Source organism: Oryzias latipes, chromosome 17 (genome assembly GCF_053564925.1).
Source record: "Oryzias latipes strain Hd-rR chromosome 17, Olatipes_Hd-rR_3.1".
In the NCBI taxonomy this organism is placed as follows: domain Eukaryota; kingdom Metazoa; phylum Chordata; class Actinopteri; order Beloniformes; family Adrianichthyidae; genus Oryzias; species Oryzias latipes.
This window is the reverse complement of record NC_136253.1, coordinates 12465631-12493298: the sequence shown is the minus strand read 5'-3', so window position 1 is coordinate 12493298 and position 27668 is coordinate 12465631. Positions and strand designations below refer to the sequence as shown.

General features: G+C 42.2%; 1 protein-coding gene across 2 annotated transcripts; it reads left to right on the top strand.

The window, feature by feature from the left end:
* The first annotated feature begins 5783 nt into the window (after positions 1–5783).
* slc39a6 (solute carrier family 39 member 6) lies at positions 5784–17443 on the top strand. Of its 2 annotated transcripts, none has more exons than XM_004078820.5 (12): positions 5784–5942; positions 6974–7143; positions 8505–8964; positions 9073–9205; positions 11967–12062; positions 12168–12337; positions 12498–12686; positions 13344–13425; positions 14408–14809; positions 14886–14966; positions 15560–15750; positions 16132–17443. In XM_004078820.5, the coding sequence occupies exons 2-12, from the start codon at positions 6989–6991 to the stop codon at positions 16300–16302; spliced, it is 2130 nt and encodes a 709-aa protein (XP_004078868.1). In that variant the 5' UTR covers positions 5784–5942; positions 6974–6988; the 3' UTR covers positions 16303–17443. The 2 variants fall into 2 exon arrangements, with proteins under 2 accessions (XP_004078868.1, XP_020566993.1); XM_020711334.3 differs by lacking the exon at positions 5784–5942 and adding an exon at positions 6073–6182.
* Positions 17444–27668: the final 10225 nt, after the last annotated feature.

Sequence of the window (27668 nt, the reverse complement as noted above, 5' to 3'; positions counted from 1 at the left end):
AATTGGTACTAAGGGGCCCAAAGTGTGCCAAGAAAATATAATGCACACCATACCATCAGACGGCATTTTTCCAATCTTCTGTTGCCCAATTTCGGTGGACCTGTGCAAATTTTAGCCTCAGTTTCCTGTTCTTAGCTAAGAGAAGTAACACCCAGTGTGTTCTTCTGCTGCTGTATTCCATCTGCCTCAGGGTTGGATGTGTTGTGCGTTCAGAGATGCTCTTCTGCAGACCTCAGTTGTAACCAGTTGTTATTTGAGTTACTGTACCCTTTCTATCAGCTGGAACCAATCAGGCCATTCTCCTTTCACCCCTGGCATCAACAAGGAGTTTCTGCCCACAAAAATGCAGCTCACTGAAAATTTTCTCTTTTTTGGACCATTTATCAGATGGTTGTGTGTGAAAATCCCAGCAGATCTGCAGTTTCTGAAGCACTGAGACCAGCCCGTCTGGCACCAACAACCATGCCGTGTTCAAAGTCATTTAATTCTCCTTCCTTCCCCCTTCTGATGTTCAGTTTGAACTGCAGCAGATAGTCTTGAACATGTCTAACTCTAGATGCATTAACAACCAGTTGGAGAGGTGTACCTACTTAAGTGGCCTTTGGGTGCATATTATCTATCATGCTACTGTCTATAATACATCCATCCAACTTCCATTATAAGGAAGTTTGGCCTGCCACAATAAGGGTGTAAGCCAGGTTTTCACACTTGGGCAGATTACATGGGGTTACATTCAGAAACTGCTGAATCTCTTTGGGGGTCACAGGGTTGCTGGAGCCTATCCAGCTACTGTTGGGCAAAGGTGGGATACACCCTGAAAAGGTCACCACCTCCCACATTCACACCTAGGGACAATTTATAGACACCAATTAACCAATGAATGAAGCATTGTTTTTGAACTGCATACTGAGAGAAAATCCATACATGCACAAGGAGAACATGCAAACCCCATGCAGAAAGGACCCAGCTGGGATTTGAACAAGGGCCTTCTTGCTGTGAGGCAAAAGCGTTTACCCGCTACACCACCTATAATCTTTGAACATAATCAAAACGAAGTTTTTATTATAGCCCTACGATGGACTGGTGATCCATCCAGGGTGTACCCTGCCTTCGTCAAACAGTAGCTGGGATAGGCTCCAGCAACCCCGTGACGGCAAAAGGGATTAAACAATTTTAGAACATGGATGGATGTTTTATTATTTTAAATATATGGAGTAGAAATAATTGGAATAAAACTTTACAGTGGCTCTCTGGTCTGGTCATGCCTGCAAACCAACAAATTAATTCATGTAAATATGATCCCTATGGGATTTTTTCTTTGAATGGTATGGTTTATTGGGCAAGCAGAAAATCAAACAAAATCCACTGGGCCAAAATTTGAACTGTCTCCCTCCTACATTGCTTTTCTCTCTGGTTCTTTTCTCTGACTGCAGGGTAACGGGTTTTTATATGATTCAGTCTGTCTCATCTTAAACCAGAGAAGAAAAATAAAGTTCTCTGCTCTTTTTTGCAGCTTTATCTCCAGTTTTTTTTTATATTGTCCCCAGCCTTTTTGTGAATATGCATAAAGAAAGCAAGACCTTCTTATGTCTCATTTTTCTCTAAGGATTTAAGCATGACATAGATTATAAACTTTTTAAACAGGCGTGTTCTTTCTGGCAGTTTAATTGAAGCTTAGCAAAAATTCAGTTGGTTTTGACTAGAAACGTTTTTGCATGGGCTCTCATTCAGGATGACTAGCTGGAATGCATCATTCTCAGCTGATGGTCATGATGAATTAACGTGTGTGACTCTACTGTAGGTATGTGAATAAGAGGAAAATACAACATCCTGTCAGGATCCTTGACTGTATTGGCCTGTGAGAACTGGACTGAGGGACCCTTTCCCCAACCCCCCAACATTTCTATCTCAACCTTTGCAGTCAAAGAGCTTCAGCTCTTAAAGGCGCAGTAACTCACTACTTATTACCGTTGCTGTAACAGCAACCAACATGACATTAATCTGAACACTTACAGAAATAATCCCTAATTTTTCATTATACTTTTTGTAGTTATAAACAGACATATCAGATGCCTCAATAAAAGTAGCTAGAAAGTAGTCTATGTTTGATTGACAGAGTCTGTCAAGTTGTAAGTGTGTAGAGTTCCAACAAGCTCACTCCTCCTGATGGGTGAGAGTAAATGCAATAAAAACGAGGACTGAGATCGACTCAGACCAATTCCTGCTGACTGATGTGTCTGGCTCCAACATGGCGGCGACTGTATTGCCAAAAAATGGTGACTTCGTTGGAGCCTGAAGTAAGCCCATTTCTAAGTGTGACAGCACACTCACTCTGTCCAGTTTTCATAGTCAGGAAATTATCAAGATCACGTCCCTTGATTTGAAGGTCTGCAGGTGCTTCCAAATGTAAAGGGTTAACTCAGCACACACATGTTAAACAGACTCTTCGCTTGTTGTTTTGAAGATATTTTTAAATCCGCCTCAGTGTTTTGGTCCTCAACATGTTGATGAATGTTTTAAATAGTTAACTTAATCCTTGATGAATGTAGATGTTTTTTGTTAATGTAATCTTAAATTAATGTAATCTCACATTAACAAAAAGTTAATGTAAGAGTTTGACTCGCTGGGGTCTGTGGTGCAGCTACAGTTTCAGCTGTCTGAAAACAGGAACACTCCCACACAGCAAGCTCTGCTCAGACTTAAACCAATATTGTTCTTATGGGCTTGGTGAAAGATTCTGCTAGGTAGAACCAGTGCTACATGCTCATCAGTTTTCAGAAATGAAAAGGCTTTGAAAACTTCAATTCTTAATGTGTTCTGCTTTATATCATTCATGTTTTCACAATTCAACATTTCCCCAAAGAAAACAATCTTCTGGAGAAATCTTTCTCTTCAGTCTTTAACATGCAGACATTTACAAAGCTGGGACCCAAAATCCTTTTTTGTTTTATCTCTTCTAAGGCCGCAGCCCCCAGCATCCAAACAGAATTGTGCTGTAAGGCTGTAAAGATGTTTATGATGCTAAAAGATGAGCTTTCTAAACAGAGAAAATGTTCTTCTGGGGCTAAAGAGACTTTAAGCAGCAGAGTCTGAATATCACTCCAGGGGAAGATTTGTTGGTGGAATTTCAGTGAAATTGTCTTTTATCCAAATTCAATTATTAAAAATAACTGGTGGTGTGATGGTTGTTCCATGTTGTCATCCCCAAAACAAACTGGATTCCCATCTAAGTGTCTTTTTCTTTTGAGATTTTGTTATTTCTACTAAATTCCAATGTTTCTCCGTTTTTGAACAGTAGAAGTTACTCTGCTGAGTATTTAATCTCTACAGTTTCCAACTTTTTGGTTGTTACTTTTTGTCAACAGAACGGAAGGCAGAATTTAAGGCAGAAAAGCCTCAGAGCGGTTTGTGTTTAGGGCGTCTTCATTTACAGTTTAGGGTGGTTGCTTTGGGTTGAAATCCATCTAGGATCTGTTCCCAAATCTCACCTGTAAGCAGAGCTTTAACCAGGTAAATATGTACTTGTCAAGCAACTACCAGGTCATTTTTAGTGTACACAGATAAAAAAAAAAAACAACCACAACAATATACTACAGGCTGATTTTTCACTGGCAGAGACTTCATAAAAGCAGAATATTCCAATTTCATCCTAAATCAGCTCAGATCCCAAGTAAAATGTTAATGATTGGTTTTAATCAGATTTACTAACAGAAATAATAGGGTCATTTTTCAAATAAAACACGTCGATGATGTCCCTTTATTCAGAAAGTGATTGAATGTGAAGACCTTTTTTGACAGAAACAATTTTCTTAAAAAGACAGAAGAAGCCAACTCATGTGACTTTTGGCATGTTTATTTTTTATTCAGCTGTGTTTTCTGAATTAACCAAAAAACCTTTATAAAGTTCTGAATTCTGATTTTTTTTCTAAACATGCATATCTTGACAGGAATGTCTCTGACTTATTACCTGTAAAGGGGACAAGGTGATTTCTCTATGTAGAGGATATTCTCCAACGAGTAAGGATGTGAAGCCATGAAACAGGGCGGCCGTGGTGCAGCAGTAAGGTGGTCGACCTCTGATCAGAAGATTGCAGGTTTGATTCCCACCTTGCCCATGTGTCAAAGTGTCCTTGGGCAAGACACTGAACTCCACCTTGCCTCTGGTGGTAGGTTGGCAGCAGTGTTTGGCAGCGGAACCGCCACCAGTGTGTGAATGTGTGTGTAAATGTGTGTGTGTGGGTGAATGGGTTTGTGACTGTAAAGCACTTTGGGCCTTCGGGAAAGGTAGAAAGAGCTATACAAGTAAATGCCATTTACCATCTCTCACAGCTGGTTTTGTATTCTACACCCTGAAAAGAACCCCTATTATTTCACCAAATTGTTTTAAATATTGACCTAACTCTCTCCTGTACTGCTTGACACAGACTTCAGAGAGTATATGGGATTCCCTTGTTCATGAATTTGAATGAGGAATTATGACCCCATGTGAGAAATCAAGCGGCCAAAGAGGACAACAGAAAATTAATCAAAAAACAAGTTTAATTTTTCTCAAAAAAATGTAGATAATTTACAAACTGGGCCCTTAAAAGAGGTCAACAGAAACAGAATTTACCCAGGTAACAAACCTTAATCTAACATTTCCAACCGAATAGACCAAGAAACAGAAACAAGCTGACTTACTCAAAGACACAACGGGGGAACATGCATAGGGGCTGATCAGACCACCTGAGGAACATGGGGAGGAAAACCATAAACAACAAAGACTACATACAAGACTAAACACAAAACTGCCATTTTGTTGTGGCTGTGGCAGCGTATGCTGCCATCACACCCCACTTTGAAAACCTGGAGGCTCAACCTAAGATGTCCTTGTTGCAGAGAGACACATCAAGATAACAGACTCAGAATATTTATTTATTGTCATATGCAATAGTAAAGCCAAGTTCCCAATGCAATTAAATTCTTACTTTAACTGCTGTGTCAAAGTATATCATTAAATACACAAAAATAAAAGTAATAAAAATGTAATAAGTAAAAAAAAGCAAAATGGAGTATAAAAACCAGAGAATGCAATAAGTAAACTATAATCTGCTAATGTAAAGTATTGAATGTATTTTTCAGTCAAGGATATCTACACTCTGAGTTGGATTCCAACTTTTTTGGCCTCATTGACCTCAGCTCTGTTGATGGGTGTGTCATGTTTAAGTCCAGGCTTTCCCTGTAAAAGATGCGTTCAGGAACCTTTTAACAAACACCCTCCTCACCACACACACACAGCTGTCTGGGGTAACTGACAAGTTGGTAAAATACTGACAAGTTGGTAAAATACTCTCTGTTCATAAAAGTAATTGAATTTCATTACATTTATTTTACCTTTAAGTGACTTTGGTTAACCTAGATGGCTAAAGCTATTATAAAAAAAATTCCTTCAAAAATCTAATTAAAAACAAAAAAAAAAACAACAACATTGGAGTTTTTACCTCAGATGTATGTTCCTTTTAAGTTAGGCAAGTAATAAAAAAAAAGGTTGTTAGTACCACCCTTTGTTTTATTATGTATGCTGTTGTCAGATTTCATACATTTTGGACAAGTATTAAGTAAAAAACACATTTTGGCTTTTTCTGTGCTATTCTTGAATTTACCCGAATAAACATTTGGGTGATTTTTGCGTAACTTAAACAATATAATTATTCTAAAAGTAGAAGCATGATAAAATTAAAATATTCTTTGGTTACTCTACCAACCCCGTTAGTCCAAAAAGTAAACTATTGCGTCCAAATCGCGTCTTTGCATCAGTCTCTGTTTGTTCTGTGGAAAGCTCGGGTTTCAAGGAGTCCTTGAAGGCACCACGGCACTGCTCCAGGACAGAAGAAGCTAGCAGCGGTGACGGTGAGCAGGGCCGTCGGTCCTCCAGAAAAAACATATAGAAGCCTTGATTATATGTAAGTATGTCTAATTTTGACTTAAAATCTTTATTTGTTCCCTTTCCTATGGGCGGGAGTTTCCGTGTCTTCGCCTGGCACGACAGCCACTGTGGCTGGGTTCAGTTCCGGGTTTTTGCCGCCTTTGTGCACACGGCACCGGGCTGGTGCGGAGCGCACAAACCCCAACGTGTTACTGTTTACCTCCTCTAAGTGTGCGTCCCGAATCAAACGCACGTGGTCGCTGGTACCGCCTGAAATGTATGGTTTTATCTGAACTGTATTATTCTAATCCTGTGGTCCGGTCGGAACACGACATGGACGTGCCGGGCCGCGTCCACCTGGTGGATGTGATGTGTTGGCTGTGTCAGCAGCATCCGCTGTGGAAGCACCGATGCTAGCTAGAAGCTAAAACGTTTCTCAGATAACCTGAGCTGTGTTGTTTATACAGAGTTCACATTTTCACCTTTTTCCTCTCATTTATTTTAAACATTTTGTGTCTGACACAAAGAATAAAAACAAAAAGCGATGTTTAACCCGGACTGATTATCACAACTATTTTTAGTGATTCTCAGTGGATAAAATCTCCTCAACACGAAGACAGGAAACCGTTTTGAGAAACCAGATGTCTTCTTGTTAAGTCTTGGAGTTTAATTAGTTTTTCTGTACCCATATTTTTGAGGTAATCCTAAATTAATTTGGCATACGCCTAGACATATGACGCATGTGTGATAATCCCGTCCTCTATTGTGTGATTCACAAAAGTTTGGTACATAGATGGAAATCACAACACAAGTGTCATCTGCTCTGCAAGCTGCCGGTTTTCTGTCCCTAAAAGATTGAACGTCTGGTTACACTTCCGATCACATGAGGCTAAAAACGCAAAAAGCTTGCTGAGAGCTGAAAATAATAATTTGTGTTTCAAAAACTGTTTCTAAGTATGTAACCAGGCTGATCTGTAGCATCACAAGGAGATAAATCTGGCAGAGACGTGTTTCACGCAGAGACAGAACAAAGCTGTTGTGAACTTTGTCTCCTTTTTAACTCTGCAGAAACGACAGAGGAAGATGAGAGTGGCTGTCGCTGCAGCAGTCCTGCTCTTTGCCTTTATAAACGACGTTTCAGCGTCTTCAGAGTGCGGCCATCATTTCCTGTCATCAGTGATTGACCCGCAGAAAGCTGAGCGGAGCCAAAAGCATCACCTGGAGGCGCTGTTCCAGAGGTGCGTCCCGCCATGCAGTTGGCTGTCTTTGCTGTTTTTAACCCCTCCTCAAAAAAGCAGAAAACTCAACTATTTGTACTTTGAATTACTGGAGTGTTTTTCAACCTGTGTGCTGTGAGAGATAGTCAGGTGTGCCGCAGGAAATGACTAACTTAAGATGATCTAAAAACATTTAAGGTCACCAGAATATCAGCTCTGTGCTCATCAAAAAAGGCTCAGGTTTCACAGAGTAGTTTCCTGAGTAGTAGTAGTAGTAGAGTGCTGAGTAGTAGTTTGCTGAGGCTTCTGTGGAGCTCTCCAGTATAAACACACCGGATCTCTCAACATCTTCTGTGTCTTTCGTAAAGAGCACCAGAAAAACATTTGACTGTAGCTCCGCCCACACACAGCGGGAGCCTCAGGTATTTATAAACACTTTTGGACAAACGCCCCGCAGCGACTTTGACACAAGTTTGATGCGCGATCGATGTGAACAGACGCTTGATTTACATGAAGCGGTGGGGGGAGGAGCAATCCACGGCGGCACACATCTGTGCAGAACCGGAGCTAATGGTCAAATCACGGATCATACGTGCAGCTCCATTCATGGTCCGGTGTCATAACGTGTAAAAAGTGAATACAATAAATAAATAAAATAAAGTCTGTCTGGCATCAGAACCACGGCTTTCACTGTAACTATAGTAGATGAAAATTATTGAGAACTATCTGAACTTTTTGGAAAAAAGTGCAACTTCAAATTATTCACAATTAGGAAAAATGGAGGGACTGTACATCAATACAGACTATAGAGTTTCTTTGTAGATTTTTGCCACAGGATTTTTGTCAAGGAGAAAGTTTATCTTGGCTCAAAAAAGGTTGAAAACACTGAATAAATGTATTTTCTCATTTGATGTCTGTGTAAAGCAGAAGAAACTGCTTTTTCGAGTGTAAAAGCGCTTTGGGCCTTCGTAAGAAGGTAAAAAGCGCTAAATAAGTATATGCAATTTACCATTTAAAATATTGAAACCTTGAAGAAGAATATTATCTCTGTAACTTGGATTTTGTGTGTTCAAATCCAAACATTTCTTTAGAATCTCTTATCTCATGATAAGGCTGTAGAACAGTGAAATCCTTTTTATTTATCGAACATATTTATTGTTTCTGTCTTAACTGGGTAATGAGTGTGGCAGTGCAGCTGGAGGCGTGGCTCTCCATCTGTTTCTGCTACAACAAATCTCTATTTTAGAGTTTAAAAAGTATTTTGATCTTTTTGTGGTTTTTCTTTTGATTTACTTTCTAAACTAACACATGCAAACTTGTCATGTGATTAATGAAATGACTTGAAAGTGCGTGAAGTTTTATTTATTTTGTTTTTAACTCAGGTATGGGGAAAACGGCACCATCTCTCTGGCCGGGTTGCATCGCCTCCTGAAGAGCGTTGGGCTCGACCGCATCAGGACCATCACGGTGCAACATCGCGAGCTCCCGGGCCACCACGACCACGAAAAGCACCACCACCATCACCATGACAACGAGGGAAACTCTCACGAGGAGCACGATCATGAGGGCCATCGGCATCCCAACAAGTCCACAGAAGCGTCTGGCATCAAACCCACGGAGGCTGCAGGCACAGCCACACTGGGACATGGCGCCCGGAAGAAACGCCACGATCCACAGCGCCCTGCTGCAGAGGAAAAGATGTTCGTCACCGCTGAGGCGGTGATAACGGAGGGAAGTGTTCACAGCCATAAGCATGTTCACACTCATGACCATCATCACGGTCATGATCACGAGCACAGACACCAGGAGCGTCTCCACAGTGGCAGCACCAACAGCACAGAGGTACGACCCAGGTACATTTATGAACCAGCTTCCAGGGGAGGAAAAGGATGTTTTCCACTTGAATAAAATAGGAGTTCTGCTCGTTGAGATGTCTTTTTTCCCCCGCAGTGCCTGAACGCCTCTAGCATCCTCACCTATCACGGAATGTCGCAAGAAGTGGGCGTCACTCTGGTGGACTTCAGTTACCTTTGTCCTGCCCTCCTCAACCAGATGGACAGTGGAGCCTGCATCCGGCACAAAGGTGACCCCCCCCCACACACACACACGAAAACCACTGTGTGTGTGTGTGTGTGATTTCATGTTCTCATCTCTGAGCTTCCGTAAATCAGTCACATCATTTATTTCTGTTTCCTTGGAGTTCAAACTAGAACGTGACCCTGGGTTGAAGTGAGGGAGTGTAAATAAATAAACCTGATTGTTGTTTGTTCAGCTGGATTCACCGTTTACAGCAGGAATGCTGAGTTTCATCAGATTTCAGTTTTTTATCTTATTTCTTCATATGCTCTAAATGAATTTCATCTTGAATCATTTTCTAAACCGTAGTCATGATTTTCTGTGTAGATTGGCTCCAAAAGAAACAGTCAGCAATAAAGCAGTCCGACAAGATTTATCCTGAATGAATGGAGAAAGCCTCCTGAAAAAAAGATGACACTTATTTAATTAAAATAAGATAAACCAAATTCAGCTGACTGCTTTATAACGTCTATGAGCAACAATGTTGGATTAATACATTTTTATATTTGTTCACAGGAAAAGTCAATAATTTAAAGAAAAAAATGAGGCCTGCAAATATTTTTTATCCAAACGTGGCGTGTTTGTGCCTTTTTATCGATTCATAAATGCTTTGGAGTTTAGACTATATGTAAACAAGGACTAGCATTTTTTACATTGTTATTTACATATGATATTGATATTGTAAAGCCTCATGTATTTTTTCTTCTTTGTTGTTGTTTTTCTTGACCGTCCTCTCCAACTTTTCCCCTTCTCTCTCTTCGGGCTGGTTTACATCTGCAAAATAAAGTTTCAGCGTCTGTCAAAATTGACATTTCCTGTAGATGACGTCCTGAAGTACTGTAAATTCTGGACTACAAAGCGCACCCGATTACAAGCCGCACCCACCCATTTTCACGTGTTTAACTACTTTTATACATACATGAACCGCGTCGGAGCACAAGCCGCATGTACTAAGCATCATTGTCATCCTAACAATGCACACCCTGACTCCAAGAGTAAGTGTACTTCATTAGCACACTGAGAGTGGAGTCAGCTTTGCCTCAAGATCATGTATTTGAATATTCCTACATCTGCCAAACAGCATGGAACTCTATTCTGTTCACAAGTTCTTCAGTTATGGTTTTTTTTATTTTATTTTTTTATTTTATTTTTTTACTTATTGACAATCTAGGTATCATACATAAATTTACAGACAGTAACCATATAATCAACATTACATCCCTCAGTTATGATGAGGACATTTACAATCTGCGATTCCCCATTTCCCATGAGTCTTAGGGGCTAAAGGCGGGGCCAATGCCCGGCTCGCCACACTGTTGTACGTGTTTAAGAATGAGCAAGTATCAGCAGTGCATGGAGGGGTGAACGGGAACAGCTCTCCTTCCGCTTGTGTCGCGGCAGCGTTATGGGAGTAGTAACACCAGTAAAATAACTCAGCGGCGACTGAAAAGCGCGCGCCTCAGCGCGGCGCGTGCGTCAGAAGTTTCCGTCCACAACAAACACTGTTGCTCCCTCGCCCCGCGCGCTCTTTGTCTCCCAGGGAAGAACGCTTCGTCCCCATTCTGCGCTGGACGGAGCAAATCGTGTCTGTGCAGAGCAATTGGACTTAATACTGTACGTTTTGTGGATGAGGGGCGGATGCGTTGTTACGTGTGGGAGCCATCAGACTGCCATCGGCCCCGCAGAACATGTCTCCAGCTCACACGGACGCTGTGAGCTTTTCAATGCAAAATTCCGCTCAGTCCTTAGAAACCGTAAAAAAGATCACGTCAATTTGTGTTTCCAGTCGTGTCCCGACAAAATAAAGGCTGATGTTATTCCCACATATTTACGTGCAGCCAGCCGAGTCACTATGACTCACAGGTAAATTCACTCCGGAGCATGCGCTGTTCTCTCCGTCACGCAGCTGACCGGCTTTTCCAAACCCGTTGGTGATGGTGGATTTTTCACGCTGCTTTTAACGATTGCTTTTAACTTGAAAGCTTCATCATATTGTAGCGGCGATCATGTGCACGTTGGGTCTAGTGGCACCAAAGGATTCTGGGATGCGGCCGGGCATGCGTGTTTCGTTTTGTTGAACCATGACTGAAGTGTCTGAGACCTGAAGTCAACTCCATGCTGTTTGGCTGCTTAGAGGTGTGTTGAAAATCAAATGTCTGGTGTTTGGTTTTGGATAGAGAATTCAAACCATTCACTGAGTCCAATAATACATACATGGCGGCTGCCAATTAAATCCATAAATTGCCCGCGTCTCTGAATAAGCCGCAGGGCTGTAAGCGCAGGAATAAAGTAGCGGCTTGTAGTCCGGAAATTACGGTACTTATCTATTAGGGCTGCACGATATGAGGAAAACTCGCGATATGCGACATTTAAGATTAATATTGCGATAACGGCATAATTTGCGATATATAAACAAATAACAAAATAAACAAAAACATCATTCCCATTTCATTGCAACAGTTTAAAAATTATACTCCAAATGACCCTCGTTGACACGGGGGACAAACATCTAACATAATAGGCCTCCATCCAATTGGTCAACAAGGTGAAGGCGTCCATCCGATTGGTCAAATGCATAAAGGGATTTATTTGATTCGTTAAATGCTTCAAGCTGCCTTAAGGTTGCATTAACACATTTAAGGTTTACGATTTATTGCGATTTTCTCCGTCTTTTGCGATATGCATATCGCAGAGCTGGATATTGCGATAACGATAAATTTGCTGTATATTGTGCAGGCCTATTATCTATTTTTCCTATTTCTCTTCAGATCACCAAAATCACAGTCATGGTCACCATGGAAACCATAACCACTCCGACCACAGCAACAATCGTACAGGAGACGACTCCAAAAACATCACGATGGGTGGGATCCAGTTCCTCCAGAGCCTCTGGGTCTCTGATGGCTTTAGTATTGAACACATTTTAGATGAAGACTCTCAGTAAATCCAGTTTGTCATGTGCGCTGCAGCGTGGGCCGGCGGCTTCCTCTCCATCACCATCATCAGCCTGCTGTCTCTGCTGGGCGTGGTCCTCATCCCGCTCATGAACAGGGTCTTCTTCAAGTTCCTGCTCAGCTTCCTGGTGGCCCTGGCTGTGGGCACGCTGAGCGGCGATGCCTTCCTGCACCTCATCCCCCACGTGAGTGACTCCTCTCTGCTCAGCCATGCTTCTAAGGCCAAAAGCTCCTTAATATCAACCAAGCTTCAACATCATCTACACTCCATGTTCCAAAACCTCAGACAACTTATAAACTACTATTAACTGTTTAGCTCACAGCATGTTTCCATTCTTCCGGCAGTCTCAGGCAGGACACAATCACCACCACCAGGAGGTGGGTTTGAACCCAGAACCCCATCTGCACCTCCATGAGGAGGAGAACCTGGACGGAGTGTGGAAGGGCCTGACGGCTCTGGGAGGAGTCTATGTCATGTTCCTCATCGAACACTTCCTGACGCTCGGGAAAATGTACAAAGAGAAGAAGCAGAAGGTCAGAGTTTGGCTCCAGAAATACTGATTACAGAGAAGTGACCCTCACAAACATGTCCCACACACCGTGGCCCTGGTTTAATGTGAAATCACAGATTCTGATTGGATTGAATTTATGATCCGATTCATTCCGTTCAGTTTATTACTATTTTGTTTTTTTACATTTCCTTTCAAAACCATCTTTGTCTACGTTTCCTGGTTGTTTCAAACGGAGCTAAACTCAAACTTTCTTAACAATGTCAGCATTCATGTTCTCGGTTCACAAAAAGAATTCATCAAAATGAAATCAACTTGTTGAATTTATAAATCATTGCTGAACCTCTTGAATCTAATAGAGTCAACTAATGGTTTTTGTTTCACTTTCCTTTAACTTAGCAACAGTAACAAACGAGACACATTTTTTAAGCAGTCTGTGCATCATTTCCTGAACGTATTCCACCATCAGCGCTTTCTGCAGTCTGGTGGACGTTTAGGTGAAATTCTATGATATTTATGTTTGAAAAGAATCTGCAAAAACTACAAAAACACATTGATAAACTGTTAAATAAGAACCCAGAGTAGACAAAGAAAACAACTGCACTCAGTCTTTATGGTTTCTGTAAATAAAAATTCAAATCAGACTCTGCCCTCTGCTGTTGTTGCTTTTGGATGATTAAAGGTCCAGAAGAAGTGGGATCAGAGCGACAAGGAGGATCCAGAGAAGCAGCCGGCGCTGGAGAACGACCTGAAGCCGAGTGAAGGTGAGGATGGGAGGAGTCCTGGAGGCTGCTGCTGTCTGAGATGAGACGGAGAAATTCTTCACTTCATCCAGGCGGTCTGAGTGAGCCGCAGTTTGTTCATGTTCTGTTCAAATTTAGGACTTTTATATGTCGCAATAAGTGGGCGCTCCAAACACGCTGCTGCCAGACCGCCATGACAGGCTTAAGGCCTGTTCACACCGGGACGAATTTCGCCGGCGATTTTCGCCGACGTTTAACGCCTCGTGACTAAACAAAGGGCACCAATGAGAGTGTGCACACCGAGGCGAAAAAACGCCACGCGCCAAAGCGTCGGAAAAAAAAAACGCCTCGGGTTCGTTTTTTTTTTTCGACGCGTCGCGTCGAAATCTATTCGACCAATGAGAATGGCGCTTTTGCACACGTGTCTGGAGCTTCTGAAGTTACAGTAAAACACAACTTGGGGGCGCTCAAACACAAAACTGCCTTGCTGAGCACACATACCAGCGAAGAAGATAGACGCCAAGTAGCGTCTACACTGCCGCGAAGAAATAATGATGGACATTCTTAAATATCCCCGAACCAAGCACCAGTTGGAGCTACTGGTGCTTGAAATATTCATGTTTTCTTTGTTTGATTCTGACAAGCGCGTAAATACTTGCTCTCTTCTTCTGAGTGAAAAGCGACTTTAAGAATCGTAAAGTTGCGCAGCGCCACCTTGTGTACTGGAGTATTTCTGTTTACATTAAGCGCCATCTAAGGTCAGGGAATGAAATTGCATGTTCGCTCGGCTCATCGTCAGCGAAAATCGCCTGGGTGTGAACACAAAAAACGTGGCGAAAAACGCTGGCGAATAACGCCTGGCGAATATTCGTCCCGGTGTGTACGGGTCTTTACACTCAAAACGCACTTCCACATCTCTTTTTGCATTTGCAGATGGACTTAACATTCCACACTCCCGCTGAGTCTTTTCAGATGGTTTCAGACACTCGTTTCTGTGTTGCAGAAGTTGAATCGAACGGCGCCGGCACGTTTGGCGAACACTCGAGTGGCCTGCACGGCGTCAACGGCGTGGCAGAGGAGGAGCAGGTGATGCTGGCGCCGCAGCTGTCCGTGGTTTCGCCGCAGAGTTACGGCCGGTCGGGCGGCGCCGCCTACACGGCAGAGGACTGTGAGAACAAGTGCCACTCCCACTTCCACGACACGGTGGGCCAGGCCGACAGCATGCACCACCACCACCACGACTACCACCACATCCTGCACCACCACCACTCCCAGAACCACCACCCGCACAGCCACTCCCACTCCTACTCGGAGCAGCACTTCCAGGAGGCGGGCGTGGCCACGCTGGCCTGGATGGTCATCATGGGGGATGGGCTTCACAACTTCAGCGACGGCCTCGCCATCGGTGAGTAGCTGTCGCCGTTCTGACTTGCGGTGTGTCAGCAGCACAGATGGAGGAGCTGACCTTTGCTCTCCTGCAGGCGCCGCCTTCACGGAGGGTCTGTCCAGTGGCCTCAGCACCTCTGTGGCGGTTTTCTGTCACGAGCTGCCGCATGAGCTGGGTGAGACCAACATGCTGCTGTGCTCCACGCCGCCGGCCTCTCAAGCACACGTGTGATAGGTTCATACCGTCCTTACCAGGAATATGTTTGTTTTTTAACATCAGTCTGACTCCAGACGGCTGTGAGAGGAAGAGTTTAGGTTTATTGTTGCATCGCTTCAGTTTGATTAAAGATTTGTCTCTAAGAAAATGACTTCACAGAAGAAACCTCAAAGGAGTGACGTGTTGACAATATAATATAAAAGGAGGAAGATTTTATTTAAAAGGGTAAGAAAAATGAAATACTAGCACTACTTTTATCCAGCAGTACCAGCCTTTAGGTCAGACTGGAATCCACACTCAGGATCAGCTGCAGAACCCTAAGATGAAGATGCGTCATAGTCTAAATGCTGCAGTGGACGTGGTGCTGATGGGATAGAAAGAGGTTCAGTGGGTGGAGACCCACACAGTATTGAGTTAAAAGTAAAAGAAAGGCCTTGGTGAAAATCATTCTACGCCTCCATGTGAGACGTTTGCTCTGGTTGGACACTCTGGAGTTGAAAGTGTTGACTAGCCTTTATCTCCCGTGCGATCAGACTGTGTCTTTTTTCCCAGGGGACTTTGCTGTTCTGCTGAAGGCTGGCATGACGGTGCGTCAGGCCATTCTTTACAACGTACTGTCGGCCATGATGGGCTACCTGGGCATGGTGACCGGCATCGTGATCGGACACTACGCAGAGAACATCTGCATGTGGATCTTCGCCCTGACGGCCGGGCTCTTCCTGTACGTGGCGCTGGTGGACATGGTGAGTCACGCCTCCGACCGTCAGCCAATCACAGCGCTGTGAGTTTTCATAGACAAAGCACTGCTTTCAGATCTATAAAAAACCTGCACTTCAGTCAACATGAAGTTCCATTTCTCTATAAATAACAATAATTAATATATAAACACATGGAGACTGAATATGGACCCATAGTTTCATTGGGAGCTTCCAGAATCGAAATGATCTAAATTACATTGTGACATTTCCTACAGGTTTTTCTGAAAGCCCAAAGCTTTTTATCCTGCTGCTGTTTTCCAAAACGAGGTGTTTAGATTAGTTTCAGATCTCCGACCCAAACTAAAAACGATGTGATTCCAGTCTTCCTCCACACGCGTGTCTTCAAAGCTGTTCGTCCCCCTGCAGGTTCCTGAGATGCTGCACAACGACGCCAGCGACCACGGCTTCAGCCACTGCGGCTTCTTCCTGCTGCAGAACGCTGGCATCCTGCTGGGCTTCTGCATCATGCTGCTCATTGCCGTCTTTGAACACAGATTCCGCCTGGACCTAGGAGACTCTGTCTCTGGAGGGGACTGAGGGAGGAGGAAGAGTGGGCAGCTGATGGAAACATGTTACCTGTGGAGAGCAGCGGCTGCTGTTAGAAAGGTTAAGGTTAGAAAAAGTTTTAGTTCAGATGTTTGTCTGAATCTCCTGCTGTAAATAGAAAACTTGCTTTCAGTTTTCCTTTGGTTTCAGCGGACGTCTTTGGTTTGTGCTGAAGGTTTTCCTGAAGAGAAGTTGTCGACCATCATTTCTGAATCCATTCCTGCTGAATTCTAGCCACTTTTTTTGTCTGAAAATCAGAAAAAAATGAAGTATTTAGTTAATGACTTGAAGATTTTTTTCCGTACGGTCCCGTACGGAAAAAACATTGCTAATGTTTCCCAATATGCTGCTCATTGATGAACCTCCTCAGTGACGACATGAATTTCTACCTGAGGTTCAAAAGGGTTTAAAACATCATTCAAAACCACCATCTTTCACCTGAAATTATCTATTTAAATAATTCTCTGGTCACCATTTTACCTCAAAAAATGAACAGGAATGTTCATCAAAACGTTTCAGGCTGCATCCCAATGTTTCTGTGGAAAATCAATAGTTTCTGCATTTGCCTGCAGAGATGCTTTTATTCTGAAAGTTTTTTAGTTTCCTGCTAAACCTGGTCAAAAATATTCTCTGTAGTCAGCAGCTTGTCTGGTTCATGCAAACACATTTCTTTTGATATGAGAAACAAAGAGGTCACTTAGATGGAAATGTGTCTGAAGTGGAGAAATGTTTCACACATTTGCACCGAGACACTAAAAAGTGTTGTTTTTTTAGCGTGTTGAGTGTAAATGCCTCAAAAATCTGTGTTTATTTTTTTCCAAGTTGAACAATCCCATGTCATCAGATCTGACCTCTGCAGCTTTTTCTCTGTTACACGAGGATCAATCATCACTGATGTCTGAAGTCTGTCTCTACTGTGAGAGTTTTTAGTGTTGGAGCAGCTGCTCGGCGTGGAGGTGACGAACACGAAGCTCTGCGTCTGTTACATGTTCAAATGGTGGAGCCACCATGACGTACAATCATATTTGTGTCTGTGCTGTTTCCTCATACGTCTGCCGGAAAAGAGAAGAAACTTTTTTTTTTACATGTTTGACTCCAAAAGAGTTTGTCATTAAAGAGAAGTTCAATGAGGGTCAGACTTTGTCGTTTGTGGATGTTGGGAGAACAGCTGATCAATCAATCAATCAATCACATGTTTGGTGAGACCCTCACATGGCAAAAACTGAATCTTAAAGTAGAAATAAGTTTCAAGAAAAAGTAGCCTGTTAACTGTCTTGTAAGACAACATTTTTTCTCCCTTTTGATGAAAATCTGCCAATCAGGTTAGAATGTTAGACTTTTTTCTAACTGACCTGTTTGCACTGCAGCTGACTGAGACGTGAAGGCAGATTAAACATTCAAACATCTATAGTTCTGTCAAAAGGAAGAAATGCTAAACAAGACCGCACTATATTTGCCTTTCATTGGGGGATCTGAAACAAGCGTCTCCCCAACCTTTTGGGCGCTGAGCTCATCCTCCATCTGTGTGTGAACAGGTGGAGGCTGTTCTTGGCCTCTTTATGCCGTTAACCATTTCTGTCAGCACATCCTTTCTCTGCCGCTCAGATAGAAGGAAGTTTTTAGCTGAAGCTCGATGGAATGTCACTTCAGACCCCATTTCTTTAAACAAGTGAATTGTTTGTTTGTTTTTTTGGAGCTGCTGTCATGTGGATGATCTGTGCAAGAACTCTGTACTTCTTTAACTACAGTTACATTTATCTTATATTAGAAGAACCTGACCCGAATCAAAAACAATAATTGGATCTGTTGATCATCAAACAGGATCACCAACCCTCTGCTTCAAGAACAAACTACAGTTTTCTCACTTTAAAGTCTGTAGATTTTACAGGAAAAGTCCTTTAGCTTCTCAGCATACAGACTTTGTTCTTCCATGAGACCATTTACTCTCCTGATTTCCAAGATGTGGAGTCTTCTCTATCCTTTTTAGGGTCCTGCTGGACTTTTGTTAATACACACATTAATTTGTCATTTGTCTCAAGTCAAGAATCAGGAAACTTCCTTTTTTCTTGCAAGGAAACAGTTTTATATGAAGGAAATAAACAAAAACCACTTCAAGACATCTGTGGGGATTCCATTGGTGTAAAAGGATTTTAAAAATTAATTTTTATTTTGTCTTGGCAGTGGTTTTAAATGGGTTGAGATGAAATGCCATCCATCTACTATATCTTCTTAACGTGCTTTATTTTGGGGTGAAAGGGGCTGCCAGAGCCTAATCTGGCCACTGTTGGGTGAAGGCGGGGTAATCCTGGACAGGTTTTCAGCCTGTCACAGGGCCACACAATTAAACACACACACACAGTCACACACACACAGTGACACCTTGTATGTTTCATTTTTTTTTAGGTGTAATCAATCAATTTATGAAGCAAGCCTTTGGACTGTGGGAGGAAGATTAAGTTGTTGTGCACCAGCTTTCTCCAATTCACAGGTGGTTTGGAAGAGATTTTTCCATGACACAACTCTGTATTTTATCCAGGCTGGGGACCGGCACAGGGAGACCCAGACTTGAGCCCCTTTGTGGCTACATAGTTAGGCAGTAGTGTGAAGGGTCTTACCCAAGGACCCACACTGGATGAAGCTCATCGTGCCCCCTGGGAAGTGAACCCTGGTTTGCCATGTCCTGCGCTTAACCAATTGAGCGACCCAGCTGCTGGAAGGAAGCCGGAGTCCCCAGAGAAAAACCGAGGCATGCGTGAGGAGAACATGCAAACTCCACGCAGAAAGGTCCCAGCTGGGATCTGAGGCCTTCTCACTGTGAAGCGAAAGCACCAACCATGCATCTTTTTAAATGAATCATAAGAAAATCTGAAAACGTTTTTAAAAACATTTTCAATAACTTAAAACACTGTTTGAAAGGGGGCCACAAAATGCTAAACATCATGCCATTCACACACACATATGAATGTGTGTGTGAATGGGTTTGTAACTGTAAAGCGCCTTAGGCCTTTAAAGAAGGTAGAAGAGCGCTTTACAAGTATACGCTGTTTAGCCTTTCACCTTCATGATCATTATAAAGATTCCTGGAACAATAACAATTTCAAAATTCTGAAGCAATGTACTGTTTTAATGGCTTGTTAGTCTGAATGTCCACAAGAGGGCGACATTCTACATGTAATGTGTTTCTTGTAGGATTTGTGCAGTTTCCTTCCTGCCAGAATCCTTCCTGCTTCAGCAGGAACTCTGGTTTCCTCCCACCGCTCAAATAAACATGGTTTATTGATGACTCCGATCTGCCCTTTTGAAGTGTCTGTAAGTGGCGCAGTGACATGTCCACGGTGAACCTCGCCTTCAGAGTAAGGTAGCTGAGATGGGCTCCATCAAACCCTGTGACCCTGGAAAAACTGGTGTCCCCAGTGGATATATGATTGTTAAAGACACACTCCAATAAAATCCCTGCTTTAAGTGTTTGTTAACGCGTTCTTGTGACATTTTTCAAATGATGGAGGACATGTATAAAGAAAGTTAAGGTCAAAATTTTATTTCTTTATTTAAATTGTTGTGAATCAGGTGCAGACAAAAAAAAACTGTTTAAAAAAAGATTGCAGTTGTTACATAGAAACTACAATTGGCAGGCCACAGCTCCTGCTCCGCTCCAATATGGTCCATCCACTTGCAGACAAATAGATCCATTAATGTCTTCATTTTCCTGGTTGGAGCTGGAATATGGCTTGAATCTGTACGAGATTGCTCCCTTATTGCTCGCCATTTTTGTTGCACCGCCAATGTTAGCTTGGGGTTGTGGAGGCTGTAAACAGAGACATGATGGGAAATAAGCGCAGACTTACTCCATGTCAGACGTTTCACCCACAACTCAGAGTCAGATTTCTAAGGAACTACTGCTGTTCTGCAGAAACTATGTCCTTTTTATTTTGTCTTAAAATGATATAATCCCAATTAAAAGACCACTGGGAAGACTTTGCTTGTTTGTTTTCATCTTTGTTTTTTGACATGTAATATTCTTTCACAGCTGTAAAGGTTTTCAGTCATCAAATTTTCTCTTTCTCCTTTTTTTTTTCTTTAATTTTCCTACAGCGGCATAACTTTTTATGAAACCATGAAAGTTTATTGCTGAGTCAGCCTGCTGAACTTTAGTCCTTCACAGAGTTTTATGACGGTTCTTGCAGGTTCATATTTATGATGGAGGGGATGTAATCTGCATCTCAACAGAAGGTGAGACAAAGTTCTGCCTCTGATGTCTTCCTGCAGTTTTCAGGGTGAAGCATCTGTTCTTGTCATCGCTGCGTTTGGTGAATAACAAACAGAAACATCCTGGTGAGACTACAAAACTAAATTCCCTTTTTTTGTGATTAAAGACATAAGCTTTAAGGTTTTTCAATGACACCAAAAAACATTTTAGGCTCTGGACAATCATTCATCACTTTCCTGACTTTACGTCCGGTTAATTAAAATTTAAAGCCACTCAACTCATGACAGCATTTCTAAATTTAAGACAGAATGTGTTTCCCTGAAAGTAGATTTCCAATCTGATTCTCAGTTTAAAGGTCCAACACAAGCAGCTTTTGAACAAAACTTCTGCTGTTGCTTTGGGGTAGAACTTAAGCAATTCTGCATCTCATCTTTTTGTAAAATCTACTGTCAACTTTGATCAAATGTCTCAAACTTCACTCCAATGTTTTCTTTCAAGCATCGACGTACAATAAGAGAACAATGTGTTGAGACGAGTCCCCCATTGCCCTGAGTATCACCCCCCTACTTGGTTTATAAGAAAAGAGCACAATTAAAGGAGAATCAGATTAAGAAGTCTATCCCCATCAGCTAAGGGGCGAGAGGTTTAAAAGGGGTGGGGGGTTGTGTGTAGGTCCGGGGAGGGGGCTCTATTTTAATCGTGTTTGTTTATATATTATTTGTTTTGTTTTGTTTTAGTGTAAAGCACTTTGTGTTATGTTTTAGGAAAAGGGCTATGAATAAAGTTTGATTTGATTTGATTTGATTAATCATGAATAATGTCAAAGGCAGAGCTCTGGGATCATACTGTCATGCAGCAGCAGCATCATAAGTCTGCGGCTTTTACATCTCACAAATGCAAATGATGAAAATGACTTTTTTCTTTTTCCTTTGTTTACTCCCTAAACAAAAGTTGGAAAATGTATGTTTTCTTTCTTTGTTTGTGCAGCTGTCTCTCATAGGATTTATTTATTTCTCTTATTCTTCCTCTGTTGGAACACAGATGTCTGTTTTTTTGCTGTTTCGCATTAGCGCTTTTGTTTTTATCTCTGACAGGTTTTTTGATTTTCTTTTTTTTTCTTTTTTTCGTAAATTTCTACAATTTTTTTTTGAAAATCTTGCAAACCTGGATCATGTATCAGGTTGTCAGGATTCTACTTGAGCTTTATTTTCTTCCTTGGAAAAATCTGACTTTCTACAGTCATCTGCCTTCTTCTCTGGTAGTGTTTGAATGACTTTCCAAAGACAAACAGTGCAGAATAGGAATCTGTGCGTGTGGTTGGAATATCCTTTTAGAGGATGGAAACAGTGAGAACAAAAAGATTTAATGGAGATTTTACTAAGTAGATTCAGTAGAAATCCACCTCCTGTGAATTATTTGAGCTACCTTCGTCTCAGTGGGGTTCAGCTCTTAGGATAAGTGCCACATCTTGTTTCTGCCTCTCCCCTCTTTCCCCTGTGAGGCTTGGAGAGCACAGCCCTCTTCACAGAAGTCATGACATCTGGATGCATTGATGCAGCGGGGAAGTAGATGGTGTTGTGTGCTTATGCTCTAATTGGGTTAGGATACTCTCTGATGGATCAATAGAACTCTCTAAAAATGGTTTCCAGTGTGTGTCGTAAATTTTGGTAATCTGACTGTTTGGGGAAGTTTTCTATTTTGTGACGTTTACTAAAACATTAATACAGATCTGATCAAAACTTTACTGAAAAAATAGAAAGTAGTATGCAGCAAAACCATCCATCCATCCATCCATGCATGCATCCATCCATCCATCCATCCATCCATCCATCCATGCATCCATCCAACTATGCATCCATCCATGCATCCATCCAACTATGCATCCATCCATCCATCCACGCATCCATCCATGCATCCATGCATCCATCCATCCATCCATCCATCCATGTATCCATCCATCCATCCATCCATGCATCCATGCATCCATCCATGCATCCATCCATCCATCCATCCATGCATCCATCCATCCATCCATGTATCCATCCATCCACCCATGCATCCATGCATCCATCCATCCATGCATCCATCCATGCATCCATCCAACTATGCATCCATCCATCCATCCATGCATCAGTCCATGCATCCATGCATCCATCCAACTATCCATCCATCCATCCATCCATGTATCCATCCATCCATCCATGCATCCATGCATCCATCCATGCATCCATCCATCCATCCATCCATGCATCCATCCATCCATCCATGTATCCATCCATCCACCCATGCATCCATGCATCCATCCATCCATGCATCCATCCATCCATCCATGCATCCATCCATGCATCCATGCATCCATCCAACTATCCATCCATCCATCCATCCATGTATCCATCCATCCATCCATGCATCCATGCATCCATCCATCCATGCATCCATCCATCCATCCATCCATCCATCCATGTATCCATCCATCCACCCATGCATCCATGCATCCATCCATCCATGCATCCATCCATGCATCCATGCATCCATCCAACTATCCATCCATCCATGCATCCATGCATCCATCCATGCATCCATCCATCCATCCATCCATGCATCCATCCATGCATCCATCCATGCATCCATCCATGCATCCATGCATCCATCCAACTATCCATCCATCCATCCATCCATGTATCCATCCATCCATCCATGCATCCATGCATCCATCCATGCATCCATCCATCCATCCATCCATCCATGCATCCATCCATCCATCCATGTATCCATCCATCCATCCATGCATCCATGCATCCATCCATCCATGCATCCATGCATCCATGCATCCATCCAACTATGCATCCATCCATCCATCCATGCATCCATCCATGCATCCATGCATCCATCCAACTATCCATCCATCCATCCATCCATGTATCCATCCATCCATCCATGCATCCATGCATCCATCCATGCATCCATCCATCCATCCATCCATCCATCCATCCATCCATCCATCCATGCATCCATCCATGCATCCATCCAACTATCCAACTATGCATCCATCCATCCATCCATGCATCCATCCATGCATCCATGCATCCATCCAACTATCCATCCATCCATCCATCCATGTATCCATCCATCCATCCATGCATCCATCCATCCATGCATCCATGCATCCATCCATGCATCCATCCAACTATGCATCCATCCATCCATCCATGGATCCATCCATGCATCCATGCATCCATACAACTATCCATCCATCCATCCATCCATCCATCCATGTATCCATCCATCCATCCATGCATCCATCCATCCATGCATCCATCCAACTATCCATCCATCCATCCATCCATGCATCCATCCAACTATCCATCCATCCATGTATCCATCCATCCATGCATCCATCCATGCATCTATCCATCCATCCATCCATCCATCCATCCATCCTTCCATGTATCCATCCATCCATCCATCCATCCATGCATCCATCCATGCATCTATCCATCCATCCATCCATGTATCCATCCATCCATCCATCCATCCATGCATCTATCAATCCATCCATCCATCCATCCATCCATCCATCCATCCATGCATCCATCCAACTATCCATCCATCCATGTATCCATCCATCCATGCATCCATCCATGCATCTTTCCATCCATCCATCCATGTATCCATCCATCCATCCATCCATCCATCCATGCATCCATCCAACTATCCATCCATCCATGTATCCATCCATCCATGCATCCATCCATGCATCTATCCATCCATCCATCCATCCATCCATCCATCCATCCATCCATCCATCCATCCATCCATCCATGTATCCATCCATCCATCCATCCATCCATGCATCCATCCATGCATCTATCAATCCATCCATCCATCCATCCATGCATCCATCCATGCATCCATCCATGCATCCATCCATCCATGTATCCATCCATCCATCCATGCATCCATCCATCCATGCATCCATCCATGCATCCATCCAACTATCCATCCATCCATCCATCCATCCATCCATCCATCCATGCATCCATCCAACTATCCATCCATCCATGTATCCATCCATCCATGCATCCATCCATGCATCTATCCATCCATCCATCCATCCATCCATCCATCCATGTATCCATCCATCCATCCATCCATCCATGCATCTATCAATCCATCCATCCATCCATCCATCCATCCATGCATCCATGCATCCATGCATCCATCCATCCATGCATCCATCCATGCATCCATCCAACTATGCATCCATCCATCCATCCATGCATCCATCTATGCATCCATGCATCCACCCAACTATCCATCCATCCATCCATCCATCCATGTATCCATCCATCCATCCATGCATCCATCCATCCATCCATGCATCCATCCAACTATCCATCCATCCATCCATCCATGCATCCATCCATCCATGCATCCATGCATCCATCCATGCATCCATGCATCCATCCATCCAACTATCCATCCATCCAACTATGCATCCATCCATCCATCCATGCTTCCATGCATCCATCCATCCAACTATCCATCCATCCAACTATGCATCCATCCATCCATCCATGCATCCATCTATGCATCCATGCATCCACCCAACTATCCATTTTCTAGCAGCACCCCACACCGTCACAAGTTCAATGACCATGAAGTTACTGTGTTTGATTGACCAGCAAACTCTGACCTGAGCTCAAATAATAATCAAAGCAGCAGCAATGTACACAAGTTATTTATCAAAAGGGAGGAAAACTATAATTTAGGGGGAAAAAGGTAAATCTATTACACACAAGGCACGCACAATCAACAAACAAGCAAGGCTGTGGAACAGAACCAGTTAACACTAATGTCCAAGGATGAAGGAGTTTAAGTAGTAATATAGGTGATAAATATGGACATAAATTTAAGTAAAATGTGGTGTAACTGTAAATATTTATGAATTGAAATTTGAAAAGTGTGAGGATGCTTTTGAGTGTGTTGGAAAATAGGATTTAAAATAATTTTTTACATGACAAATGTGTTGGATGTTTCTATGTGTGTTTGTTTCTGTGTATGTGCTTCTATAGGGGTAGTTATACATGTGTTTGTGGGTATCTTAAATTGAAAATGTATTTATTACAGAGGAAACAGGGCTGTGATAGATAGTAATAAGAAGTTTGGGGACCTCCTGCAAAAATGTCTCAACATAAACTGGACCGGTTCTTCAACAAAAACAATTCACAAAACCTTACATGAACATTTAAATGGAGGATAAGTACATTTTAAACACTGTAAATCAGAAAACAGATCCCAAGTGGAAAAAACTCTGGAACATTTTCTGATTGACTACTATAGAACCAAAAGGAGTACCGTAATGTTGGTTCTCAAGGTACGTCCGTCAACGTTCTGTAACGTGTGGACTGTTCACAGAGAAACTCCCAGACACAAAGAGTTGATTATGTGTGTATTTAGCACACACACACACACATCTGGAAAACCAGAACAAAAGTTATTTTTTAACCAGGATAGGATTCCCAATGACTGTTTTTAAGAACAATATTGCAGATCTTAGGAGAAGAAGAACCATCTTCATACAGAATGGAAGCTCTCTACCTCGGAATGTTTTAAATCGTTTAAATCTTATTTATTTGTCACTATGTATTTAAAATGTATCTATTATTGCATATTTGAAATTGCATTTATTTGACTGTCCATTTTCACTGTTTAATATGTGTATTTTAAGTGATTTTAACACCCAAGTTTGCTCAATGGCATGGGGGTGATAATTTATGAGGCTTTTCCTTCTCACTATTTCTGATATTTCTTGTTATTATTCCAATTTTTTGTCCTATTGTTTTGAAGCTTGTGTCCCAAACAAAATGTTATCCTACATCAATTCCTTCCATCACAGAACCACACCAGGATTCACCCTGCGAGCAAAATGATGCCTGCACTTTCAGGTGGACTGGAGTTCAGGTGAGCTTTCATACCTGCCAAACAAAAAGCAGACGATCAGGGGAAACAAAATCGGGTTTTTAATCAAAGAAGTAGCAAACAATCCAGGTGTGAAAGAGTAGAACATTTCCAGTCCCTGAAGCTCCGTTTGGTTGATTTTGATGGACGTGGCGTTTTGTGTTGCTCAATAATCTGACAAGAACAACACTGATCATTAAAAAAAAACTGCCTAATCAAGCTCAGCTCTGACAGCAGTTCATTTACACACAGACAGCCAGAACTGCTGCTGCTGCAGAAGCACAGAGCCTCAGATCAACCTGACAGTGCTGATCTTCAGCTCAGACTCCTGCCTGTAGCGTTCACACACTCTGCTGTGTTCCTGTTTGCTCAGGCTTTAGAGCAGCTTCTGTCCTTGTGCCGTTTCTGCTCCTTTCTGTTCCCAGGAAAAGCATCAATATGTAAACGAGTCTGACACTCAAGCAATTATTCAAGCCACTGACTCGGACCACAGCGGTAAATTGTTGTGGCATTTAACATCAAATCCAGGCGTCGGCTTGCATTGGTGTCAGAGACTCATCAGCGTTAAAGCTCAGTTTCCTTGTTTTTCTGTTCTGGGGGTTAAGGTGCCGTAATATTAGGGAGCTAAAGTGATGTCCTCCTGTTTTCATGTGACACCAACAAGTCAAACATAAAACTGTGTTTGAGTCATTTATTTAAAGTCCTTCTCAACAGAAAATCCTAATTTCCTTCCTTTTTTTTAAACTCCAAACCAGAGCTTTCATGTCATTTTATTATTATCCTTTATAATGATCTTGGTATATAATAATTTTCCATGACAGGGAAGTCTTATGTTGAGGTATAAAAAACATTATATTGCAGTGGCATGTTTCACATTTAGGTTGCTTGGCATATGAGATCAGAGAGGACAGAAACATCTGAGTGATGATGCAGCTTCTCCAACAGAAGCTGCTTAATGTCAGGATTTCCTTCTTTGTTGTGTAGAATGCAGGTCTTTGCATGACCTTCACACTAAATGAATACTTGAGGTTTAGATCTCTGTAATTGTTTGGAATGACAATAACAATTTCATTTAACAGAAAAAAAGCTTTCTTTTGTCCATTTTGCATATAATTTTGCCATATTTTGGTTCTGAAAACCAAAACGTTCTGTTTATCTTTTCTTTGAACCGATTTCTCATCCAGTGTTT